The 23,862-nt window shown below is 42.0% G+C and overlaps 14 protein-coding genes across 14 annotated transcripts; 4 read left to right on the forward strand and 10 right to left on the reverse strand.

Moving 5' to 3' along the window:
• Window positions 1-9: 9 nt before the first annotated feature.
• On the reverse strand, window positions 10-672 carry HG535_0D02610 (uncharacterized protein; the record flags this gene model as incomplete). Its single annotated transcript, XM_037288386.1, has 1 exon — window positions 10-672. The coding sequence occupies one exon, from the start codon at window positions 670-672 to the stop codon at window positions 10-12; it is 663 nt and encodes a 220-aa protein (XP_037144281.1).
• A 256-nt stretch (window positions 673-928) lies between these two features.
• On the forward strand, window positions 929-3,274 carry HG535_0D02620 (uncharacterized protein; the record flags this gene model as incomplete). Its single annotated transcript, XM_037288387.1, has 1 exon — window positions 929-3,274. The coding sequence occupies one exon, from the start codon at window positions 929-931 to the stop codon at window positions 3,272-3,274; it is 2,346 nt and encodes a 781-aa protein (XP_037144282.1).
• Window positions 3,275-3,512: 238 nt separating this feature from the next.
• On the forward strand, window positions 3,513-4,166 carry CSM2 (Csm2p; the record flags this gene model as incomplete). Its single annotated transcript, XM_037288388.1, has 1 exon — window positions 3,513-4,166. The coding sequence occupies one exon, from the start codon at window positions 3,513-3,515 to the stop codon at window positions 4,164-4,166; it is 654 nt and encodes a 217-aa protein (XP_037144283.1).
• A 606-nt stretch (window positions 4,167-4,772) lies between these two features.
• RPL16B (60S ribosomal protein uL13) lies at window positions 4,773-5,660 on the forward strand (the record flags this gene model as incomplete). The annotated part of the gene is made up of 2 exons (XM_037288389.1): window positions 4,773-4,800; window positions 5,092-5,660. The coding sequence occupies 2 exons, from the start codon at window positions 4,773-4,775 to the stop codon at window positions 5,658-5,660; spliced, it is 597 nt and encodes a 198-aa protein (XP_037144284.1).
• Window positions 5,661-5,967: 307 nt separating this feature from the next.
• FLX1 (flavin adenine dinucleotide transporter FLX1) lies at window positions 5,968-6,909 on the reverse strand (the record flags this gene model as incomplete). The annotated part of the gene is made up of 1 exon (XM_037288390.1): window positions 5,968-6,909. One exon carries the CDS (start codon window positions 6,907-6,909, stop codon window positions 5,968-5,970), a length of 942 nt encoding a protein of 313 aa, XP_037144285.1.
• Window positions 6,910-7,273: 364 nt separating this feature from the next.
• TOM7 (Tom7p) lies at window positions 7,274-7,456 on the reverse strand (the record flags this gene model as incomplete). Its single annotated transcript, XM_037288391.1, has 1 exon — window positions 7,274-7,456. One exon carries the CDS (start codon window positions 7,454-7,456, stop codon window positions 7,274-7,276), a length of 183 nt encoding a protein of 60 aa, XP_037144286.1.
• Window positions 7,457-7,783: 327 nt separating this feature from the next.
• LAT1 (dihydrolipoyllysine-residue acetyltransferase) lies at window positions 7,784-9,187 on the reverse strand (the record flags this gene model as incomplete). Its single annotated transcript, XM_037288392.1, has 1 exon — window positions 7,784-9,187. The coding sequence occupies one exon, from the start codon at window positions 9,185-9,187 to the stop codon at window positions 7,784-7,786; it is 1,404 nt and encodes a 467-aa protein (XP_037144287.1).
• Window positions 9,188-9,675: 488 nt separating this feature from the next.
• Window positions 9,676-10,623, reverse strand: RNH201 (ribonuclease H2 catalytic subunit RNH201; the record flags this gene model as incomplete). Its single annotated transcript, XM_037288393.1, has 1 exon — window positions 9,676-10,623. One exon carries the CDS (start codon window positions 10,621-10,623, stop codon window positions 9,676-9,678), a length of 948 nt encoding a protein of 315 aa, XP_037144288.1.
• Window positions 10,624-10,790: 167 nt separating this feature from the next.
• MSK1 (lysine--tRNA ligase MSK1) lies at window positions 10,791-12,440 on the reverse strand (the record flags this gene model as incomplete). Its single annotated transcript, XM_037288394.1, has 1 exon — window positions 10,791-12,440. The coding sequence occupies one exon, from the start codon at window positions 12,438-12,440 to the stop codon at window positions 10,791-10,793; it is 1,650 nt and encodes a 549-aa protein (XP_037144289.1).
• Window positions 12,441-14,040: 1,600 nt separating this feature from the next.
• MLF3 (Mlf3p) lies at window positions 14,041-15,591 on the forward strand (the record flags this gene model as incomplete). The annotated part of the gene is made up of 1 exon (XM_037288395.1): window positions 14,041-15,591. The coding sequence occupies one exon, from the start codon at window positions 14,041-14,043 to the stop codon at window positions 15,589-15,591; it is 1,551 nt and encodes a 516-aa protein (XP_037144290.1).
• A 451-nt stretch (window positions 15,592-16,042) lies between these two features.
• On the reverse strand, window positions 16,043-16,912 carry IMP4 (snoRNA-binding rRNA-processing protein IMP4; the record flags this gene model as incomplete). The annotated part of the gene is made up of 1 exon (XM_037288396.1): window positions 16,043-16,912. The coding sequence occupies one exon, from the start codon at window positions 16,910-16,912 to the stop codon at window positions 16,043-16,045; it is 870 nt and encodes a 289-aa protein (XP_037144291.1).
• Window positions 16,913-17,175: 263 nt separating this feature from the next.
• MKS1 (Mks1p) lies at window positions 17,176-19,059 on the reverse strand (the record flags this gene model as incomplete). Its single annotated transcript, XM_037288397.1, has 1 exon — window positions 17,176-19,059. One exon carries the CDS (start codon window positions 19,057-19,059, stop codon window positions 17,176-17,178), a length of 1,884 nt encoding a protein of 627 aa, XP_037144292.1.
• An 859-nt stretch (window positions 19,060-19,918) lies between these two features.
• Window positions 19,919-21,361, reverse strand: HG535_0D02730 (uncharacterized protein; the record flags this gene model as incomplete). The annotated part of the gene is made up of 1 exon (XM_037288398.1): window positions 19,919-21,361. The coding sequence occupies one exon, from the start codon at window positions 21,359-21,361 to the stop codon at window positions 19,919-19,921; it is 1,443 nt and encodes a 480-aa protein (XP_037144293.1).
• Window positions 21,362-22,290: 929 nt separating this feature from the next.
• Window positions 22,291-23,805, reverse strand: APJ1 (Apj1p; the record flags this gene model as incomplete). Its single annotated transcript, XM_037288399.1, has 1 exon — window positions 22,291-23,805. One exon carries the CDS (start codon window positions 23,803-23,805, stop codon window positions 22,291-22,293), a length of 1,515 nt encoding a protein of 504 aa, XP_037144294.1.
• Window positions 23,806-23,862: the final 57 nt, after the last annotated feature.

Here is a 23,862-nt window from a genome sequence, read left to right on the forward strand (position 1 = left end):
ACCTATTGTCTATTGATGCTGTGCCACCGAGAGCGAGTAAATGTATGTATATGTATGTGTGTGCAACTTCAGCGAGCACTGTGTAATAACAATTTTTTCTTTCTCTTGAGAGCCAGAGCCAACCAAAAAGTAAAAAAAACTTTCTTTACGGTCCTGCCCTTTCTGCCCTGTTCGCCCTGTGACCCTGTTTGTTGTTGTGAAAGAGCCACCGATCGGGAAAAAAGGCAGAAAGCGGCCCAAAAAAGCAAAGGCCCGCGTTTCTTGTTGGAGCTGACGCTGCTTGCTCCGCAGAAACGGCTCTAGCAGAGTCACGCCATTTCGGGCCAAATGAGGGCCAAAGGGGAGCCAAACAGGAAGCAGAGCGAAACCCTCACGGCTGAAGGGGGAAGGTTGCACAGGCAGGGACTTAGCGTCGATCGCGCACACCCCTGAAACGTATGCGGCGGGCCGTAGGGCTGGGGGACGAGGGCGCTGTCCGGGGCATGGGTGTCGAGGTAGGGCTGCGAGAGTAGGTCTAGGGCGCGGAGCATAGGGCTTCCGTCTCTGCCCCGAGCGCGCTGTGATCACTGGACACGGCCAGCGCTCATCGGTGACAGCTGTTTCCCTGCAAGCTGTCCGTGCTGTCCGGCTTTCGGCTGTAGGCTCGATTTCTGTCTCCTCGTCTGTTGTCATGATGAAAAATTGTTTTTCTTTGCAAATGTAAACAAACAATTCAAAGGATAGAGGTGTTTAGATGAAATAGAAGGCATCAAACAGAGCTTGTTGGTGTCTGCGTTGCTTCAGGGTCGGTCAGCAGTAGTGTTTTCGCACTTTTTGAGCACAGTTCGGGCCAGGATCACAGGCTACTGTTTTTTCTCCACTAGGTTTCCCCCTTCGCAGTTAGCACGTTCTTTGTATCCAGCTGCCCCTTTCCCCTCCTCCGGTTCCGATGTCTATTATCAATAGTGCTGATGCGGCGTCGCATCGTGCACGTCAGGCGAATGGTGGCGCCAGCGCCAGTAGCAGGTCAAAGGGCGATCTGACAAACGCGATAGATCTGTCGAGATACAGCTCTCAGCAGCATCAAGGTCTCATTAATGCGGTCATATCCGTTTTGCAGACTCCCGAGCAGGCGACCATGGTGTCGAAGCAGTTTTCGAATGAGCGAAATGTGGCTTCGGAAGTGCAGGCGTACGCCAAGATCTCCGGCAAGGACTGGACCTACTACGTCAAGGACCTGGAGATTTCCATCGGCCGAAACACCGACAATCCACAGCAGATGAATGTGAACATGAGCGGCAACGACAGCAACGACAGCAACAGCATCAACGTCGATCTCGGGCCTGCCAAGGTCGTTTCGCGGAAACACGCGATTATCAAGTTCAACATGCAGCATGGGGGGTGGGAGTTATTGGTGCTTGGAAGAAACGGTGCCAAGGTGAATTTCAAAAGGATCCCCGTTGGTTCCTCTTCGTCGCCTGTGCTTTTGTCCTCGGGCACAGTACTGGATATTGGTGGAACTCAGATGATGTTTATTTTACCGGATCGTGAAGCGTTTGTCTCTCAATCCTGTGTCCAACATCTGATTCAAAAGCTAGTAGCAGCATACGGCACTGGCATCGGCAACAATGATCCTAATGACGTCAATGCTCTACTCTACGATATATTGCGAGAATCAGATTACGTCAAGCAGAATCGATTTCAGTTACACCAGCATCAACAACAGCCGCATCAACAACAGCAGGTAAGAGCCTTCAAGATGTACGGCAGTAATACGCGTCCTGCAACGAGTGGCGATCCAAATGGCATCAATTACAATAATGATGCTAATTTCACCAGTAATGGTATGAATTCCATTTACGATAGTAACAGTAATAACAGATTAATGAACCAATCATATTCAGCATCCAATCATTCAATATCCCAAGCAGGCTTCCCGCAATCGTTGGATTTTGCTTCAGATCTTTCAAGAGATGAAAACAAAAACGTCAAACCACCTCATTCCTATGCAACGATGATCACGCAAGCAATTTTATCTACACAAGAGGGTGTGATTTCCCTGGCCGATATTTATAAGTACATCTCGACGAATTATGCTTATTATAGATTTGCGAAGACTGGTTGGCAAAATTCTATTAGGCACAACTTATCATTAAATAAAGCATTCGAAAAGGTGCCACGAAGACCAAATGAGCCTGGGAAGGGTATGAAATGGAGAATAAGTGAAGATTATCAACGTGACTTTTTGAATAAATGGAATGCTGGTAAGATTGGTAAAGTAAGAAGAGGTTCTTCTGTTGCAAGACAATTACAATTACATTTATCGAAGTTTAACACTTTGCCACAACAACAAGAATATATTGATAGAGAAACAAAAATTATAAAGCCCCAGCGAATGTCTCATCCACGGATGCCAAGTCTAGATGAGCTTGACACTTCATTATCGCGATCCACAGATACTCAAACAAGTTTTGTCAACATTCAACAACAACAACAACAACAACAACAGCAGCAACAGCAGCAACATTCTCCACAATTGCCCTCGTTGCAATCTCATCCAGATTCTCAATCACAATCTCACTCAGGCATATCGTCTCAGGCACATTCTGAAGCGGACCATACTCAATTAGAGTCTCAGCTGCAACCGCAAACCTCTAATCTCATGCAACCACCTACATCTGTAGCATTGGTACACAAGAATGCAACAAACAATGCACTTTCATCTTTCAATAATGCTTCCCCCGCAGTGGCACGATCGAGCATTGCGCCAATAATTACTGCGACTGCTTCCACAGGTCCTCATCTATCGCCAACCCACTCTTCAATTTTGAGATCGCCAACCAAAGCTTTTCACATCACTGCAATGGAAGCCTATACACCAGAGAGAGGGAGTGCTCAAAATAAATCCCCGACCCAATCAAATATGAACAATCATAATACAAATTCCAAACTCCTATCTGCTGATGATACAGAGACAATTCTCGATAATAATAATGGTAATTTAAACCTGAATGAAAAATCGAATACTGCCAATAGAAGTTCACCTGGTGTCTGGAATCTCTTACAGTTCAGTTCAGTGAATAACACTCCAGCTGTTGATTCCACTGAAAATGGCAACACAAATCGTAGATCCGTTGAGAATAATGCAAATCCATCTCATAATAACAATATGCCCGATCTTAAAATGAAGGATGTTCAATCGTCACCATTGAAAAGACAAAAGAATCAAAGTAGTACAGGGAAAGAGTTAATGCTAGATACAGATGGAGCTAAAATTAGTATCAGTAACGATTAAACGATAAACATCAATAAAAGAAACTCTTAGTTCTCAAAGACTTGTATAGAAAAGAAACATTATTGTAAGACATTATTTCTTGCCTGACTGTGTGTCAGTAGGGCTCATCATCTGCTTGTTGATCATGTTGTTTTTTACCTACAACGCGCCCGCGCTTAAAACGCGAAACGTAAGAATCAATGAAAGCTGAGTTACACCGCCCAATCCACATTGAAATGGAATCAGCAAGCGGAAGAACATGGCATTCCTCAATTATACCGAAGCTAAGTTACTTTCCGTGTGGTTATCTCCCTCTCCCCACAATATCGTAGAAACAATACGAAAGAAGTTCGCAACGAATGGCGGCGTTGATGCCACTGTTAATAGTACAGTCTATTTTTTAGACGCTATAAATGACTTCCCCCTAAAAGAATTTCAAAATACTATACCACTGGATAACAAAGTTGTCTACGATAACATCAGGATATCCACATGCCTAGATTTACAGGAAATGATGCAAACCGTTACCAAAATAATGCAACAACTTACGATGAATGTACTTCAAAAGCAGAATTCAAATCAGGAGTCCCACAAGCCCGTGGAAATTCTGCTTCTCATAAATGGTTTGAACGTTATGTTTCAAAACACTCAAATTAAAGAAACTGCACCAATTGCCCTGCTTCGTCTACGAGATATACTCTTAAAACTCCGTTTCACTGCCAACAATCCGCAATCCGACGGTTCAAATTTGAAAGCTGCAGTGATATTCCCCGAAGAAGAGATTATCAAGTTCAGCTCAAATCAAGGCGGCGAAATCAACAATAACAACAAGAGGGCAAAACGCGGAATTTCGAATGACGGTAATACTCTTGCTCAATACATTGCTAAATTTTATGCAGATGCTGTGATATAGATATTTCTATGGAAAAATGCGATGAGATGCCACTGAACGAAAGGAAAGACTGAAAAAAACAATCAATAAGTTTCAAGTGACTGCTCTAACATCTGTACATCTACATAGCATTGATACATCCATACACCATGGATCCGGTAAATAATTTTCGTCAAACTCATGAATATCTAAGAAAATCTCTACAAGTAGCGTTCATTTTCAGTCCTGTCGCAGCTGGAAAATGCGTCAGGCGACAGCCTCAGAGAGGGTGGTGTATCTCATTGACCAGCGTACGCTCGGCGCCATTCCCAGGCAGATGCGTTGTGTTGCCACAGCGCGTAGGCAGAGCCTCGTGGGGTGTTGCAAGACAGGAGCAGCAGGTCTCACTGTAACGATGGGCCTGTGCTGGCAGGAAGAACAGTAAGTAAGCGTTAGAGTTCGGAAATCTGGCTTGGTGAGACTGAGAGAGTGCAAGGTTGAGCATTGAGAACTCGGGTAGTGTAGGATCGTCCAAGGTCGCAAACGGTGTGAAATCAAGTCAAAGACTGATAACTTTAGATATACTTAAAGTATAGTGTTAGCATTGTGTTAAGTTAATTCGACGAATACACAACCAACCTCTAAGAGATGTCTGAACCAGTTGTTGTTATTGATGGTACGTAAAACTATAACATGATATTCCAGATGCAAGGGCTTATCGATAATCATGCAGAATGTCATCAAGCAAAAGATATTTAGAAATGGAACAAGAGTTGAGTGAATGATCAGCCAACAGTCGAGCTTCACGATGGACGTGTTAACGGAGTGACATCAGCCAGTAAGAATGTCGGTTCATTATTGTGAAATCTCGCGTTGGGCTTGGATAACATTCGATGATATGTCGATTGAGCTTGATATCTCCGTTTCTTTGAGGAATCGTTACTAACAAATATTATTTTTTTAATAGCTAAGGGTCATTTATTAGGTCGTTTGGCCTCCACTGTTGCTAAGCAATTGTTGAACGGTCAAAAGATTGTTATTGTCAGAGCTGAAGCTTTGAACATCTCTGGTGAATTCTTCAGAAACAAATTGAAGTACCACGACTACTTGAGAAAAGCTACCGCTTTCAACAAAAACCGTGGTCCATTCCACTTCAGAGCCCCATCCAGAATCTTTTACAAGGCTATCCGTGGTATGGTTGCCCACAAAACTGCTCGTGGTAAGGCTGCTTTGGAACGTTTAAAGGTCTTTGAAGGTATCCCACCTCCATACGACAAGAAGAAGAGAGTTGTTGTCCCACAAGCTTTGAGAGTCTTGAGATTGAAGCCAGGTAGAAAATACACTACTTTGGGTAAGTTGTCTTCCTCTGTCGGCTGGAAATACGAAGATGTTGTCGCCAAATTGGAAGAAAAGAGAAAAGTCAGATCTGCTGAATATTACGCTAAGAAGAAGGCTTTCAACAAGACTGTCCTTGCTGCCAGTGCTGCCAGTGCTGAATCCGAAGCTGCTAAGAAGTTGGCTACTTTCGGTTACTAAATTTAATATTAATGATAATAGTTGGGTTTCCCAATATAAATCATTTTTATTTTCACTTCATCACTCTCAAAAGAAAATTTTTTTATTTTTGTCAATGAATTATCTACACTTTCGAGAATGAAACCATTGGTATAGTATTGTGTTTTTACTTACTCATTTGTACCTTAAACAAAAATTAATACAATTTTTATCGTTAAGCAAAATTTTTGATGAAAGTTTCTTGAGCCATAAACAAATACGAAGCTGTTGAATATATAATTTATCTTGATAAAGGATTGACTGTATAACGCACCACGAGAGTCAATGATTAGAGCAAACTTTTCAGATTTTCGTATATGCCGAATGTAATACAAGTAGAAGGGATTGCTCGAAACAGATTGGCTGACAGCCCTTTGTAAAAACCTTTAACCCCCTCAGTTCCATATATGAAATTGATCAATCTATTCATTGTATACTTTTTTTCCCGTGCATCAAAGCATTGTAAATTCGATTTTAGTAATTGGAAAGGATATACGGCTGTCACCGAAATAAGTTTGCTAGCCGAAGAGATCACAAAGATCTCAGAGTTTTTTAGGCCCTTATTTGATTTTTCATCATCACTATAATGACGTAGAGAACTGAATCTATACTTCAACGTATCATAGATCATAAAATATATTGCCCCTTGGGAGACGCCGAACAACGAAGGTATGAGACCCCTCCAGAATGAACGTGGACCTTCCTCACTGAGCAGCCGTTTTACTCCATTTAATGTAGATTTATACGAATAGTGATCACTGCTACTCGTTGACATTATGCGTGTTTTTATAACCCAAATGGGGTTAGTCAATACAGCTGTTATTATGCCGCTCAAAGCACCGGCGGATAAAAACATTAACGATGACATCTTAGAATCTTTTTGAACGTCATTCTTAGTTCCTGAAACATGGACAGCTTTATAGTCATATAGCATATCTTTGGAAGTGCGATACAGCCCGAAATAAAGTCCCCAGGCAACGGCATTACCAAATAGATTTATTCCTAGCCCTCGATACAGCTCCCGTAGCAGCCCTCCTTTAATGGGGTTGGTATCCGCTGAGCGAGAAATGCTGCCAAAGATATATCGATATCCTAGCTTTGTGGTGCTAGTTGCTAGAAGTTGAAGCCTAATTTTAATCAAATCCAAAGGATGCACCACCACTGTCGTCAGGGCACCCGTTGTCAGGCCTGCCACAAGTTCTTTCTGTATCGGGGTCAGTGCATCAACCATATGGCCATCCTTATTATGAGAAAATTGCTGTAGAGGTTCCGGTCTGGCCTTCAAATTTGATTTCACAGCACTTGTCTCCAAAATAATGACTGTGATAATAAAAAAAAGTGTGATAGAAAAAGGCAGGTATAATAGACTGTCACATTAAAAGCTACAAAAAGCTCGGATCATTATCTGCTTGGAATCTCATTGCAGTCCTATAACGGTCTATTTGAGAGTATTTTAAGTATTCATTGATTTGAACGTAAATATCCTTATATACATGAAATGATCTATGAAAAAGATGACAGCAGATAGCAAAATGGAGAAATACCGCTCTAAGCTTGACTCAGCAATCAACTACAGTCAAAAATCATACTTTAAGCTAGATGCTTGGTAATGGGGACAGTAAGTTCAAGACATTTGGCTTGTTTGAACTGCTTGCCCATCCTAAATACAAAATGAATGGAACCCAACCATAGTGAGCAACCGTGTGAGTTATGTTGATTAGCTTAGTGATTCTTTCCTTTGACTCATCACTTAAAATGAAGGAGGGTAAAAATGCCATTTCAATAATGAAGTGCTCGTCTTAATGGGCTTAGCTTTCAATACCAGTCAAATTTCTAGAATGTTGAAGTACATACACTTTTTGGTAAAATACTGAAAAAAGTTCAGTTCTTCGTTTTCAGTGACAATATTCAACTGGAAAGAAGCATGTTCACTTCAAGAATAAAAGGCACTTCTGGAAATAGCTCTTTATCAAAAATGTGCCAATGTAAGAAGAATCCTATGCGTAGGCTAATTTCAAATATTATGGCAAGAAAACTATAAATTGTAAAATTATCAAAGTACAAGATAAAATATAATCAATTACATTAATTAAAAATGAAGGTACTCATAGAAGTAGTTCCAATGGGTTTTCGATAACTGTTTTCAACTCTTTCATGAATTCACCACCTTTAGCACCATCGATCGTCCTGTGATCAAATGTACCTGTGATATTAATCTTATCATCGAAAGAAATACCATTTTCCGAACCCGCATCCTCAACGGCAACTCTTCTGACAGTACCGATAGCTAGGATTGTTGATTGGGGTGGATTGATGATAGAAGTGAACATTGTAACCGCAGCGTTCATACCCATGTTGGAGATACAAATGGTACCACCTTGGAATTCCTCTGGTGTTAATTTGTTTATCTTAGCGCGAGACACAAGTTCTTTAACCTCACTGGAAATGGCCACTAAACCCTTAGATTCAGCGTTTTTTACAATAGGTGTTAGCAAACCTGATGGTGTAGCTACAGCAACAGAAACATCAACATTCTTGAACTTTCTTATAATACCCTTATCCTCTAACCAATATGCGTTTGCGTCAGGAACTCTTTTTGCTGCCACAGTGATACCTTTTATCAAAATGTCGTTTATTGACAATTTATATTTGTCTTTTGCAGACGCATTCAAGGATTGCCTCAATTTCAATAATTTGGAAACAGAGATTTCAGAAGAAACAATGTACGAAGGAATACTTTGTGTCGATTCCAGTAAGCGCTTGGCAATAATTCCCCTCATAGTAGATATTTCGACATCTTCATAAGAAGCTGAGGCAGCATTGACAGCAGCGGAACCAGAGCCAGCAGTTGCAGAAGCAGATGAAGATGGTGCTTTTTTTAAGAATGCTTCGACGTCTGCTTTGGTAATTCTACCACGAGGACCTGTGCCGCTAACGTTCTTCAAAGCAATACCCTTTTCCAGAGCGATAGTCTTAGCTAACGGAGAGGCAAAGATTCTATCAGTTGGAGCAGAGGGTTGGGCTGAAGCATATTTTGGCTCTGCTTTCTTTTCGGAAGTGGCGGTTGGCTTCTCTTCAGTCTTCTTTTCTGTTTCTTTGCCTTTCGGTTCCCCCGAACCGCTGTCTTCAACTTTGAAGTCCTTGAACGCGGCAACATCACCTTCATCTTCAACATAAACAGCAATTGGCTTGTTGACTGGAATATCCTTGGTTCCCTCAGGAACAAGAATCTTAGCCAGGTAACCATCTTCTTGGAATTCGAAGTCCATCTGAGCTTTGTCAGTTTCCACTTCGGCAATCACTTCGCCAGGACTCAACTTATCACCTTCCTTCTTGGACCAAACAGCCAAGTTACCTTGTACCATTGTTGGAGATAAAGCAGGCATGCCAATGATAGTGTGTGGAGGATAAGACGCGTAGCATCTCAATTGAAATTGAGTTTGACATCTAGCTGCTGATAAGAGGGAAGCTCTAGAAACCCTTGGAATTGCTCTGATAAGTGCCGACATTTGTTAATGCTCTTTTTTTTGATACGTAACTTGATGAATTGCTTGCGCAATAAATCCTAACGGTTGAAATGAGGTTTTACAAATGCTGGAACTCCTAACAGATACTACAGATACTAGCTGCAGTCTACGAATATGAAAATGTACCAAAAGACAAAGTGGGAACTAACCTTTTCAGTAGAAAACACTATTCCTAAGTTTCTTAACACAAATAGCGCTTGAAACTGGTTACAAGTTGATATTCTATATTATAAGCTAGTCTATCGAAACGAGTTCAAACCCAGTTCTCCTCAATTCGTGTGATGTCTAGTTGTCCAAAAGGTGGGTAGTAATCATATCACCCAGTACGGTATGGACAGCACGCGTTTATACATGCGATATGAAAAGCTGTAACAAATAGGCATCCTTCTGGCTCTTAAGGAACCGAAAGTATATGCTGTGAAGAGTCTATAGGATCTGAAAGATCGTATGCAGAAATTTGTCGTGACAGTTTAGGAAGAGAACCAATTATCGAGCGTTATAGGTTCATTGTTAACCATTGATTTTGCAGCCCACTGCTGTGCCATATTCTTTTTTGAGTTTAGAAACTGTTCTTCCCATTCGATGGGAATACTGCCTGTGGACGGATTATTCATGAGCGTTTCACACGTTTGCCACGAGAATCTGACCATCTCTTTGGGCCATGCAAATAATGGTGATTGGTTTTTCCTTAGCCATGCAGTTGTCTTGGGATCAGATGGATAGCCGGAACCGATAATTTCGCCTGGAGAGGACCTCAATGAGTCAACCAGAATGTCTCTTGTTACTTTTGCAACGACACTGGCGACGCTTACAATGCAATAAAGTGAATCAGCTTTCTTGGCCACCGTAAATTTGACATGGGGAAATCTACCCTCTAGTTTTTTCTGGTAAGATGCTGGTGGTCCAACGGTATCAACATAGACATGATCTATATTGACACCTTGATCCAAAACACCTTGAATGAGGTTCATTGTAACATCATGTGCCTGAGCGTTCAAGTTATAGTTCTTTGATGGAGGGTATCTTAACATCCCAGTAGAAATGTCTACGGGAGTAATGCAAGTGGTCGCATAGCCCACACCATCAATTTCTGTCCTTTTCGCAGAGCCGGTAGGTGGTTCATCTTGAACCTCTGGCAATGGACACCACATTTTCTGGAACAGTGATCGGCGCACCGGATCAGTCAGCTTCTTTGAATCGTCGAATTCATATTTCGGGATCAGAATATTGTCTTGGTAGTCTTTAGTACAGTAACTAACCGCGTATACCATAGGTCCCATCACAGGGCCACGACCAGCCTCATCAACACCCAGTATTATGGGGGACTGGGGATCGAGATTCAATGGCACTTCAGAGAAGAAATTTTTTGTATGAAGTGAGTTCAGCGAGCCCGGAATCGTAGGTGGCAATTCTGTCATCCCACAGATCTGGTGAATTTTAGGCTCTTTCAGTTCTCTCTATTTCATATCGAGAATTTTTAATTGAGAATGCCCAGTTGGTGTTTTACGCGTGCGCGTTATTGATCAGCTGCTAGCTGTACAAGAAAAAGAAGAAGCAAACTAAGATATTTACATGCATTTTCTATCTACTGCCTATTTACATCATCAAGACAGCCAAAGGCGATTACTTCCTCCAATCGTTTTTTATTCAGAAGAAGCATGCAAAGTCTATCTATTCCCAGACCAAATCCTCCAATCGGAGGCATCCCCCATTTCATTGCTTCTACGTAATTGTAGTCGACGTTCAAAGATTCCTTATCGTTGTAAGTTTCGCCAGCTTTCTGTTGTGCCTCGAATTTGGCCAATTGTAATTGAGGGCAATTTTCTTCTTCATACGCATTGATATACTCTTGGCCATTTATAAAAATCTCGAATCTTTTGGTAGTATCTGGATTTAGCGGATTTGTCTTCGCCAAGGGTGACATTACAGTCGGATGGTGATATATCACTGTTGGTAGCAATGCATTACAATGCAGGGGTTCGATATACTTCGCGCATAGTTTATTCAGCAATTGTTGCGAGGATAAATTCTTCGGGATTTCTGCATCCCTTGGCAGCACACCATAGATTTCATCTGCGTTTTCCAAATTGACCTTGGAAAAATCTACACCTAATTCCTTTGTCAACGTGGGCAGGAACTCAACTCGCTTGAATTTCCAGTTGTTCTCGCGTAATACACTGTTGAGTTTTCCTAAGACATCGTTATCGTGGCTTTTGGTTAGGTCTAATAACACCTTTTTGAACAATTCTTCGCTGATCTCAATGAGCTGTTCCATTGAAGTGAATGACTGATAAAACTCGAGGGTTGTAAATTCAGCATTGTGAATTGCATCGACACCTTCGTTTCTAAAAACTTTACCGATTTCATAAACTTTATCTAGTCCACTTACTACGAGTCTCTTCAGCCATAACTCTGGAGCAACCCTCATTTCCAGCTCATTAGCATTTTTCGGTAAAGAATGCGATGTCGTCTTGAAGGGCTGGGCTGCGGCACCATTACTCTTTGATGACAAAATAGGCGTTTCGACTTCGACAAATCCCCTGGAGTCAAAGAAGTCCCTGAGAGATTTCAATATCGAATGTCTGAGCAGTAGAACTTCCACGCCGTTAACTTGGTAATCTACCACGCGATTGTTTTTGATTTTTGCAGCGTCACTCAGTTTAGGCGGCAGTGAGAGCTGAGCCGCTGAGAGCAGAACCGGTAATTTCGTACAGTTCAAAGACATCGTCCTGGCCCTGGATTTCGAGTAGCTCGGGAACCCATAAGCCTGGATGAAATCCCCAACCTTCAGAAATTCCAAACTGCCTACAAATTCACACTGCTCCTTTCGATCGATTCGCTGGAAATTTATTATCAATTGCAGTTGCGCCCCTGATTGGTTGCTGTAAACGTCAATGAAACAGATTTTCTTGCCAGAAAACCTTATACTCTTGACTCTGCCGTTGACGTAAAACTGATTGCTCTCGTCATCAACAGGGCCCTCTTGTGCAACGACATAATCCGCTCGGAACTTTTCCAGCGTGGTAGGCTTATACAGGGGATCAACACGAATGTTGGAGAGCGAGGGATAGTACTGCTTCAGTTTTCCCTCCAAGATGCCGTTTCTCTTGCTGAACTCCAGTGTGCCCGCATCTATGCTCAGCTGTTTTCGGCTACCTGAAGAATAAAGCCTCGCAAGTGCCCGGCGACATGCACCGCTCCTCAACGCAGACATGGACCCGCGATACGCCAACATCTAGCTTCTTCTGACGGAATATGAGCCTTCCACCCACGAGTGGAACCTCGTTATACTTCGCAAGACGTGAACAATTTCACCGGTCACGTGACCCCAATGCCCAGCCAGTCACTCCCGCCCGGCCTCCCTTCACGCCAACTATATACACAAGATTCAAAGGTATCTCAGCAAGGTGTTAATAGACGATTTCCTGCAACTGATCCGCTAGCAGTACTGAAACCACGAGCTTACGATCAGCATTTCAAGACGATAACGCAGTTTTCGAACTCATCATTTGATACCAAAATCAAGAAGCACCAAAGGTGCACAATTGCGCGACGCAGCACGACGCAGCACGACACAAACCGAGAGATAGACCTATCTCTACGTGCTGTCGATGTGCCGTCGCTGCTGTGTCCCGATTCCACTGCTCCCTACGCCCTCCTCGAAGACAAGTGCAGCTCAGGGGAGTGTTCTTGAATATCGACAACTCGCCAGCGCCCAGTGCGAAAAACTTTTCATGTCCGGAACCTACTCTGTTACCCTGCCCTCTCACCGATGTCACAGCACACGGGCAGTACACCTGGAGCCCTATACGATATCAGCTATCTCCTCCAGCGCGTGGCACCGCTCGCCGTGCAGTTTCCTATCGCACTGGGCCGCAAAAAAAGGGGCGGAGGCAACGACAATTCCCGAGCTGCCTCGGGCCGCACACAGGCGTGGGGACGGACACTCTGACGCACGGATCAACGGACAGCAAAATGCCGTTACCCGCCCGAGTTGCGATCGGGACATTTGGAGGCTGGTTGCTGCGACAATCTGAAACTCAAAAATACCGCTCGCACCCCTCGCCCCCCTTCGCGCCTTGTGCCGCGTCCGCGCAGTCGCCACGCACGAAAAAAGGGGCGCCCCCCCTGCCGCGGGGTCCACCGCTGCCTCCTGTTGTTGTCAATCCTTCGTTCATCCTCGGCGAATCAAAACAACGCAGTCGAGCCAAAAAATCCTCAAGGCACGAAAACTGTGGGCAGCAGCTAAACATAAACATACACCCTGACACCCTGCATGATAACCCAAAATAGGATCAGCTCTCTTGAGGAACCCAAATGCGGTGTTGTTGTGCTGCTGTCGCGTTGTCTCCTTCTGCAGCAATGGGCGGCCGAGGCGCTCGCTCTCGATTTCATGTCCAGTTTTTGTGTTTTTGTCGCTTTATGTGGCAGCATGTGTATGAGCGTTTTAAATGACTTGTAGATGGAACTATACACAATTTATAATATGGTTATTCGGAATGTGGCAGTACAGGAGGGTATCAGTAGATAATCAAATAGATTTTGACAGAAAAGTCAGTAGATAGTTGGGATTTGTTTTGCTCTTTGTAGATTATCTAGTAAGCAAGCAGCGTTGAAGTTTACAGTACTCTCGACTGGTAGAAGATCGTTCTGTTTTCTGAAAGGTAGGTAGACTTTGAACGGGTAGACTTTGAACAGGTAGACTAGTGGGTGTCAGTTTTCGATTGTTGATATCCGTCTGCAGTTTCAGGGCACAGGGTGTTGAGAAACAAAGAGAGAAGTAGAGCTAGGCGCGTTGCCATACAGGATATAGAGATACAGAGAGGCAGTGAGGTATGAACGACGAAGCTCTTTCACGTTCGAGTACGCAGGCTACGACGTACTCGTTGGAGGGACACAGCCATGCGGACGAGATGCACAGCACCTGTCCTCCGTCGCCCACGCTGAGCGACTCGAACCAGTCCATGATTTTTGAGCGGAACGTGGAGGACCCTTATATGGTGTCTGCGGGCATGAACTCGAACCCGATTTCCAAGCACGGCAGCACCACGAGTCTGCTATCTAGACAGTACAGTAATGCTTCGCAGCATCTGCAACCACAGTTCTACGGCGGCGGTGCCGGGGGCCATAGACAGAGCGTGTCGCATCCGTTGCCACACTCTCCGCCCTCGGAGGGGCATTCTCCCGAGGTTGTTATGCCGAAGCTGGATCGTCGTCGCACCTTGGAAAACTTCGTTGCGCCAGCCTTGGATGCGAGCTGTTCGATTGTCACGGATGATAACGCAGATTTGGACGACCTTGACATCGTCTATATGCGCAGACCGTCTACTTTGGGTTTAGACATGGCGTTGGGAAGAACGAAGAGCAACTCATCGGCTACGATAACCAGCTCCCAGAACATGAATGCCAGTAATAATACCAATACCTATAATAATAACAACTACAATAATAATATTACACAGACTCCTCTTTTAGGACTATCAAGATCGTATTCCAATTCGAATTCGAGCCCAAATCCAGCCGCAAATGCGAATGGCGGTGGACAGCAACAAGATGCGAAAACTCTAAGATTTTACTCGTATGCTGATATGTTGTCGGACGAAATGGCTTCAAACCCATCCGCCAAAAATTTCAGAAGACCCTCTTTATCGCATTCTTCATCACTTTGCCATCTTAGACCAAATCAATTAAAGCCATCATTAACTACCAATTTTTCAAATCCGTTTATTAAGAAACGTGATTCTGTTTCAAATCCATCCTCTGCATCCACATCAAATTTGTCTAGGCATTACTCAAATACGGTTTTGTCAAGATCTCCAACATACCAACCTTCTTCACAGCAGCAAGAAAGGGCAAAATGCTGTTGCGTTAAAGACGATATGAATGAGAAGGGATCAAAATTCCAAAATAAGGACAATCCAAACCTGAATGTGAACCAGAGTATAAACCAGAATCTGAATGCAAATTCTAATCCTCGGTACGCTATATCCAAAGTGTCACAGAGATCTGGCAAATCTAATTTTCATATAGAATCAAGTGGAAGTGAAGAACTTTCTACAGACGACGAGGATGATAATTTTCATCCCTTAACCACAACCTCACCAAACGTTATGTCACCATCAACATTCTTGGGTCCAAGAGTTTCAAGATCTTCAACACAAAACAGTATTAATAGTGGTTCGCCATTATACTCTTCAAGGACATATTCCAATGGTGGGAATAATCCAATAAGTCCATCAATTATAAGAAGGAGAGAAAGCGGATCAGCTTTTTCGCCACACTCAATCAATAATGTAATGATGTATGATGATACCTTACAAACTGAAACAGTTGGGGAGGCTTTGCGGAAGAAGGTAAGTAATAGAAGAGACAATGCTATAAATTGACTATTTTATCACCGGTACCATTCCCTTCAGTTTTAATATCCAATTTAAGGTTGTTTTTTTTAATCCTTAATTTTTTACTGATCGCATAACTTTGAATCGATCGTTTGAGGATTGCCACATTTTTTATTTTTGTTTTTCACAATTCATATTATTTCGTTATCTGTTGACTTGTGGAAAGAGGACTTTTGCCTCGATATTCAAAAAATATTTTAACTTTTGATCTTTTTTACCATAACATGTTGATTTTGTTTTATCTTTTTATTATTATTTTGCCACGGTTTTTTTCCACAGGCAGTATATACTTTGGTTTTCTTCTTTATCCTGAAAAGCTTATTTGATGACAAAAACAATAAAATTTAAAAAATGTTCATGTACGCTTTATAAAGAAATTTGTAAGAAAAACATAATTAAGAAGCTTAAAGTAGATTGAGTGAAATCTAATTAAAAAATTCTATAGATATTCTTTTCTACTTGCAGTTCTTACAAATCTCCTTAATTGCCATTCTACATCAGCATCTTTATTATCTAAAGTACCTAGTCTTAGTTCGAACAACCTCATTTCAAATCTTGGCCCAACTTCTGCAACTTCAACTCCCTCTCTAGTCCTTACATAGACATGCTGTCTTACACTAATAAAATCACCTCTGTTTGCAAATGTTATCACTCTTGCAGAGTCTTTTTTTGGTCCAGGTGAAAATAAATGCTTTAAAACCGATACGACTCTCTGACCTAATGGTGTTGTAAAATTGTCAAATATTAAATGAGGATTCACTTCACTCTGATTTCCCTGATTCATAATATCATGCCTCAATACGACATTGTGTAGACTAAAATATGCAGTTGGTCCATGTGGAAAATGCGATATTGTTAATGATGTAGGTACACCTCTGTGTTCATGTAATACAACGAGATCGGATGTACCTGATTTGATACAAGCGCCCACCAAATTAGGCATAATGTAATTACCCCTGTTCAACCTAACTGCACCTGGGAAAAGTAACTTTATCTCTTTAGCAAATTGTGACAACCTCGTACTTGGATCTCTCGATGTCGTTACAATTATCCTTGGATCACTAATACCACTAGTAGCTGCATATTCATCATCAATTCGTTCTGTGTCATCGTTTGATGCCTTCATAGATTGATCATATCTAAAATCTTTTTGAAGTTGCTCATCTTCTGCTAATTCCCTCGGTAGTGGTTTACCTTGAGCTAAAGCATCCTTGATAATCTGCCTCTTTTGTTCTAACTGAGTTTCTTGTAATTCTTGAGCCTTGCGGTACAAATACTCCCTTCTTTCACGTGCCTGTCTTCTTAACATATTCAATAATTTGTATGATCAATCTTCAGTTTACCTTGGACGCTTGAACCTGTAAAATGATCACAACAATTGGTGGTCTACCTCATCGCATTATAAATTTTTTATTTTTCAGCTTCCAAGTTTTCGTTTTTTTTTCATATGTCAATCACAGAAAACGAGCGAGAATTGTTAAAAAAAAAAAATTATGTACACACATTCTACAACGATTTATAAATATGATCTATAGCCTTTAAACAATTACCTGAATTGACCTTGATTCAGTCTCATAAATTTCGTCGCGAATAAACTCTTGAAAACTTTTCTTCCTCTGAGATCTCAACTCGGGTTTTCAAAGACGTTTTGCTTCTATTTTTCGATGGTATATCCATAGATTCTCGCCGTGCTTGTTTCTCCTTGAATTCATGCATTATAAAGGAATGCGCCTCATTTCTGCCAATTTTCCTCCCCAAGTTTTCTGATGCGGCACTCGCCGCCATACGTTGCTGATGAATATTATTTGGCAGAAACATATGGGTTGTGAGAGCGGTTGGAAGGATAGTTTGGGCCGCTGGAGGAGCATTCGATTCACCTGTATAGCATTGCCTTGTTGAGTCGGAAATTATGCTACTGAAACTACCACGAGCAGACTTTGTTGACCTATAAAGTGCTGCCGGTAATCCGCCGTTCGTAGATGCCACCCTTTGCGGAGGAGTAACCGATCCAACAGCTGTAACGTTGCTTGTCTCTAGAGTAGCTCTTTGACTATATATTTCTTTTGCACCTGTGTGAGGTACACTAGTAGACATTAAGCTTTGTGATGTTTTCGTCCTTTGTAGAGTGGAAGAAGGATCTTTCTCATTATCTAATTTCTCATTAGAGTTATTTTGACTTCTGCTACCGTTGTTGTGGTGATTGACATGTTCACTTAAAAACAATCCACTGAGCAAACTTCTTTTTATTGGATCATGAGAAGATGTAGATGTCGGCGTAACATTACCCGAGGAAACAGCACTAGAAGAATGATGACCTTGATTCTTTGTGAACAAGAGTTTATCCCATTGTCTTCTATAATATTGGTCCTCTTCTTCATCATCGAAATGATCGTCTTCTTCTTCATCATACAAAAGTGAATCGTCATCCCAATCCGTATCATCCTCATCCTCATCTTCGCTACTGAAGAACAAGGTACTTCTATTACTTGCAGATGTTCCATTGTTAACCTCAGTGGTTGGTTGTTTACCAAATAGCGATTCTTGTCTTGAAATCAACGTTTTTTGTGAAGTCGAAGTGTTTGTAGCTCCTGGCTCGGGTGAGGGACTTGCTCCAATGTAAAAAGTGTTCTTTTTTTGTTTTGAGTCATCTACATTATTCTTTGATCTCTCCTTTTGAGAAGCGGAACCATCTGTTGAGTTAGCACCTTTGGTACCAGTAATTAGTGTATTTGGAATAAAACCTTTGACAATAGTTTGTGGATCTTCTTTTTTCGAGATGCTATGAAAAGGATGATGATGGTGATTAAGTTGATGATTAGAGTTCTGATTGATATTATTATGGGTTGAGTGTGCGTGATGATTGGACAATGTATGTGTGAGTGCACCCGTAGATTTGTTTTGCTTTGAGGCTGTGAATAAAGAAGTGTTCGGGGCCTCTTTTCGAGATGGTTCCAATGACTGAAGCCGCAAAGGTGTGTGTTGCTGCCTATTACTGCCGGTGCTTCCGATTCTTGATACATGAGACCTGGCGAGATTATCTTGCGAATGCGCCTTCTGCTGTCGTTCATGCAGTTGCTGTTTTCCTTGCTGTTTTCCTTGCTGTTTCCCCTGCTGCTGTGCTTGATGCTGTGCTTGTTGATTTACTTGATGCTTATTGGTCATGGGGTTTAAAACATAGTACAAATTCTTAACACCCTCTCGTTTCTTATCTTTGTTTATATCTCGATCCTTAAGCATCGCTTTATTTATAATTCTCCAACTGATATTGTGCAATCGCTCACCTTGCTCGATGTTCTTACTGCATTTGATCAAAGAGGCATAAAGATCTAGAGAATCAAACAAATGTAATCTATCTGGCGTGAATAGATTGGGAGTAACTTTCAAGAACTTACTGTCATCTTCATGATCCTTCACCGTGAGCGGAGTCGGTACCTCCCGTTTCCTCTCTTCTGACATGTGTATTGCAGTCTATAATAGTAAATTAAAATTACGGATCTTGCCGCAGATTTCGTTCCTTTAAATTGTATCTGTTCGTGTACAATTGGTTTCGAAATAGCAGTGTTATAACTGTTTATGAGTCAACTGCGTTAAATGGTAAGAAATCTTTGATGCTTCCTCGTTGGTGATACAGGTATCTTTACGGATCAGTACATTCCTTTGCTCTTGCCACTAAATGATTATTGAGTGACCTTAATCACGAGTCGATGACGATCTATAATATTAGGGTGTGAGCCACCTTTGCTTTAGCCCCTCACTGCTAGTGCCATTCAATGGTCGGAAACTCTTGTTGGTCGTGGTCACACATCTTTCATCTTGCATCATTATAAGAAAACGCCGTATGGCGTGACCCGATCAGGTAGGCACCTTAGCGTCGCTTCATGACGATGACGCCAGAAGGTAATCAAGAGATGATAATAAAGTTTTGGCAATGCCAAGACACCCGATGCACCTGGAGATCAGTGGTGTTTCACCCAAGAGCAGTTTGATTCTAGATTCCAATATACGAAAGGAGTACAAGTGGAGTTCAGATGGGAGCAAGAGGAAGACATGCGAAAAGGATAGTTGCTGATGGTAACAATGTCGGGGTACCACGTCATTACTTAGTTCTACATCTCTATCGAAGCCGCATGGTATCAAAACGCATGATTGCGAATTTCAAGACAGCTACAGATGATGCAGAAATCGTTTCGTAAGTAACTTGATAATTACATTATTTACTGATGCATTCTTGAATATGTATTTTACTGACTTGTAACCGTTGAGAAAAAACGTAGGACATAATGGCTAATACGAAGGGATGATACTCTCGAATCATCTACTCTTCTAACAATTGCTCTTGTTCAACATTATCCTGCGAATCGTGCAATTTCCCCTGAGTTTTGTCACGGGCCTGATCAGCTGCATTTTGTGCAACTCTTATAGCATCGTCGGCACTACTCCAGAATTTGGCAGAGGATTTATCACTCCAATCAGAGAGTGTTTTCTTTGCGGCTTCGTAATTTTTTTGCGCCTCAGCATACTTTTTAGATGCTTCATCTGATATCTCATTTGTTTTCTCTTTGCCCTTGCTCCACCACTTTGAACTTGTCTCATCAACAGTTTTCTTTGCGTCTTGCAACTTTTTCCAAGCGTCGTCGACTGCTTTGGAGGCATCTTCTCTGGAAGCGATGTTTCTGGCCTTATTTGCAAGTCTCTTCGATTCGTCAATCTCTTCTTGAGCAAACTGAGCAGCACTTTCTCCCCATCCTGACAAACCCTTTGCTGCTGCTTTAGCCATTTCTTCATCGGTAGAAGAACCTTGATGATGTTGGTACCAGCCCTCTTCTTTCAGTCTTTTCAAAACATCAAGCCTTTTCTGAGCCTCGCTTGGTCCAATTTCCTTGTTTCTTAATTGTTCCTCAATTTGCTCTTGACTGAAAAATGCAGCATTTTCACCGAACCCAGCAAGTGGGTTGTTTTTGGTTGAATTGGTTTCATTACCGGATTTTTCCTTCTCACCTTTGACTGGGGTCCTGGTCAACCATTTGAAAAATCCGCCTTCTTTTCTGATTTTTTCATCTTGTTCATCCAGCTTGTTGGAGATTTCATTGAAGTTGTGTCTCGTGTAATCCGCGTACTCCTTAGAAGCCTTATCCAGGGCTTCTTTCTTCTCCTTGACGACATTTTTAAAATCGTCTAGCTGCTGCTTCAAAAGAGCGTCACCGGAATCAAACATACCTTTCTTACTTTCGTTAAATCTTGCCAACAAAGTATTGAACTCTTTATTGACCCTGTCGTAGTCGCCGATAGCAATAGCCTTAGCTCTTTCGGCCTCATTGAAGCTTCTGTTGAAGATCGACTTGTTATGGTCTTTTGCCTTCTTATCATCATCGGAGCCTAGTAGAGCCTCTTTGATACTCTTACCGTCTTCACTGACTCCTTCCTTGATCCTTTCCCAACCTCTTGAGGCATCCTTTGAAGTATCTGCCGCGGTTGACTGGACAGCTGCTTTCTGATGTTCAAACTCGTCTTTGACACTTTTCTTCTTCTCTTCAGCTTGTTCTTTGATCCATTTCGCAGACTCGTCCTTCCGTTGCTGGACCTCCTTGCTCAAAGCACGCGCTTTTTCATCTACGGTGGCACCGCTGCTCCTGTCTCGAGTTGCAGTACTTGGGGGAATTAGCGCGCTTCTATTTCTTTCATTTTGCTGTTGATACTCATATATCATGTAGCCCGCAGCTGCAGCGGCAGCACCTCCCATTATCAATCTTCCTGACATCTCGTATATATCCTAGCTACGTCAATTGTTTGTTCGCTTCTTGCGTGTCTGTTTGCTTGTTCTCAAACCTACTTCTTCAAACCTGTGATTAACATGTTGGCTAATGGGAAAGTATATTAAACGAACACTCTTTCTTATATAAATACGCCCCTTAAATGGGAGGGGTTATTGATTTTCGTTAAGGGTTAGAGGACAAAATACGATTCTATGCACTTGTCTCTGAATAAGACTATTTTGACCCACACAGCTTGCATAATTAACCGCTCATTACCTCCAAACTTTGAGAACTTAGGGGCAAGCAATAACACATCTGAAGAGCAATTATTAAATCGGATCCGTTAATTTCATCACCTTCCCACCGTAAAAGCAATTCGCGAAACGCAAAAAATGTACGGAAGTCCGAATCCGGGTACCGTCTAGCTTTTAATAAAGTGCGGCTGATCACCTATATCACACATCAATTGAGATTGACGACCCTACGAAAACAGATTCTCACGAGAAGACAGGCCCATGTTAGATCAAATTATTCTCTGATGGACTGATGCAGTGGTAAGAGGCGATTCGGTCACAGTAATGCTGGTAAGCATATATCAACTATGAATATCGGCTTAGTTTGAGCTCAGTTTCGTAATTGGATCCCGACAGGCACTAGATGCAATATCGGGGGAAAAGCGGGAGCAGACGGTTCTGATTCGCAGGGGATATTTTTTGATATATAGCGGTATCGGGGAAGGTTGTGTGTGGAAGCATATGCGAAAACCAAAGAAATATATATTTATCTATATGTATATATAAATATATATTTCGATGGGTCGGGTAACCCACCATATAGCGCAGCCGTTTTTAGCCGCCGATGTGGTGCAGCCACTTCACTCATTACGATGCTATTCTTTGATATATATGTAATCCTTGCCCTATTTAACGAATATTTAGTGAATAGTACAATCCTGAGGTTCAGCCTTATCCCTGTCGTTAGATGAGCTACAATCGGAGTCGAATTCCAGGTCATCCTGTTGACTATCAAAGCTGTCACGAGCTCTCTTCCTATTGCCGGATTTGTCTCCACTGTTGTGTTTTGATTTTTTATGCGTAGAGTTTATGTCATTGAAATTTGGCACGAAATCGCTTAAAACGTGGTCTTCCATTTCAATGCAATCATCCAGCCTGTCGTAAACGGTACTTTCCTGTGACGTTAATTGATCTTTTACACTTTTATCGTTTTTGAGAACCTGCATCAGATTCTGAACAGTCTCTGGTTCGAGTTTATCTGGAAAGTCGACTTCAAACTGAATGTAAAGGTTGCCGTAACCTTCCGTTATTATGTTCCCCTGGCTATCCTTTTGATTGATATACCTGGGCATCCCCATGTTCTCAACGCTTTTGAAACAGTTTGGCTTGATGATTTCGCCCGGAATGATGGAAATCTTGAGAAGTCGGTTGTTTGGATGTCCATCTATATAAATTTCACCACCGCAGAGACTTGTTAAAAGTGGTATTTTACAGTGTCTCATCACTAGATCACAACCGTTTTTGTTACATCTTTGAAATTTTTGGTCTGTCACCTGATTGATTGTTATAACGACGTCACCTGGCACAACCTTCTCAGTGCCATAGCTTGTAGTTATTATTTCATCAGCTTCTCCTGGAAGCAAAATCGCTTGGCCGTGGTTCATACCCGGTTTAACCTCAACATCAAATATTTTACGCTCTTTAATATAGCATTCTCCATGACAATCCTTGCAAAGATCGCTATTCTTCATTAGATATCCACTACCCCCGCAATCCGGACAAGTTTGTGTCCAGGTCTGCACCATGGGCCCCATCCTGCGTGTCTCCGTGATTTGACCTTGTCCCTGACACCTTTTACAATCTCTTTTTTTCATGCCCCCAAGGCCTCCACAACTTTGACAAATGCGCCGCCTATTAAGGCCTAGTTTTGTTTTTTTACCATAATAAAGAGCTGATAATGTGCAGTTCAAAGAATGCCTTATATCTGGACCACGACTCGTGCTTGATGATTGAGATGGTACGGAAACGTTCCATCCCGACATATTGCTCTTACGACTTCCAAATCCAGGCATAGGCATAGAAGATACGTTATCAAAAAATTGTGAAAACAAATCACCAGGCGACATCCCCATGGGACCAGTTGACCTGAAGAACGATGATTCTCCCATGAACCCTCTCTGTTGTTGTTGCTGCTGCTGCTTAATTGCGATTTCATCGGTAGTCCCATACTGGTCATATAATTCTCTCTTATGGTTGTCGCTCAAAATCTCATACGCAGAGCATACTTTCAAAAACTTTGCCTTTGATTCCTCAGAATGATTATTCTTATCGGGATGATATTTCAGCGCCAAAATCCTGTAGGCTTTCTTAATGTCCGCCGTTGTTGCCTCTGCTGGCAGATTCAAAATATTATATAGTTCCATAAATTTACCCATCGCAATACCAGAAAGATACTATCCTTCAAATCTTATCTAACAAATTGTATATTTCGT

Source organism: Zygotorulaspora mrakii, chromosome 4 (genome assembly GCF_013402915.1).
Source record: "Zygotorulaspora mrakii chromosome 4, complete sequence".
NCBI classification, from domain to species: Eukaryota; Fungi; Ascomycota; class Saccharomycetes; order Saccharomycetales; family Saccharomycetaceae; genus Zygotorulaspora; species Zygotorulaspora mrakii.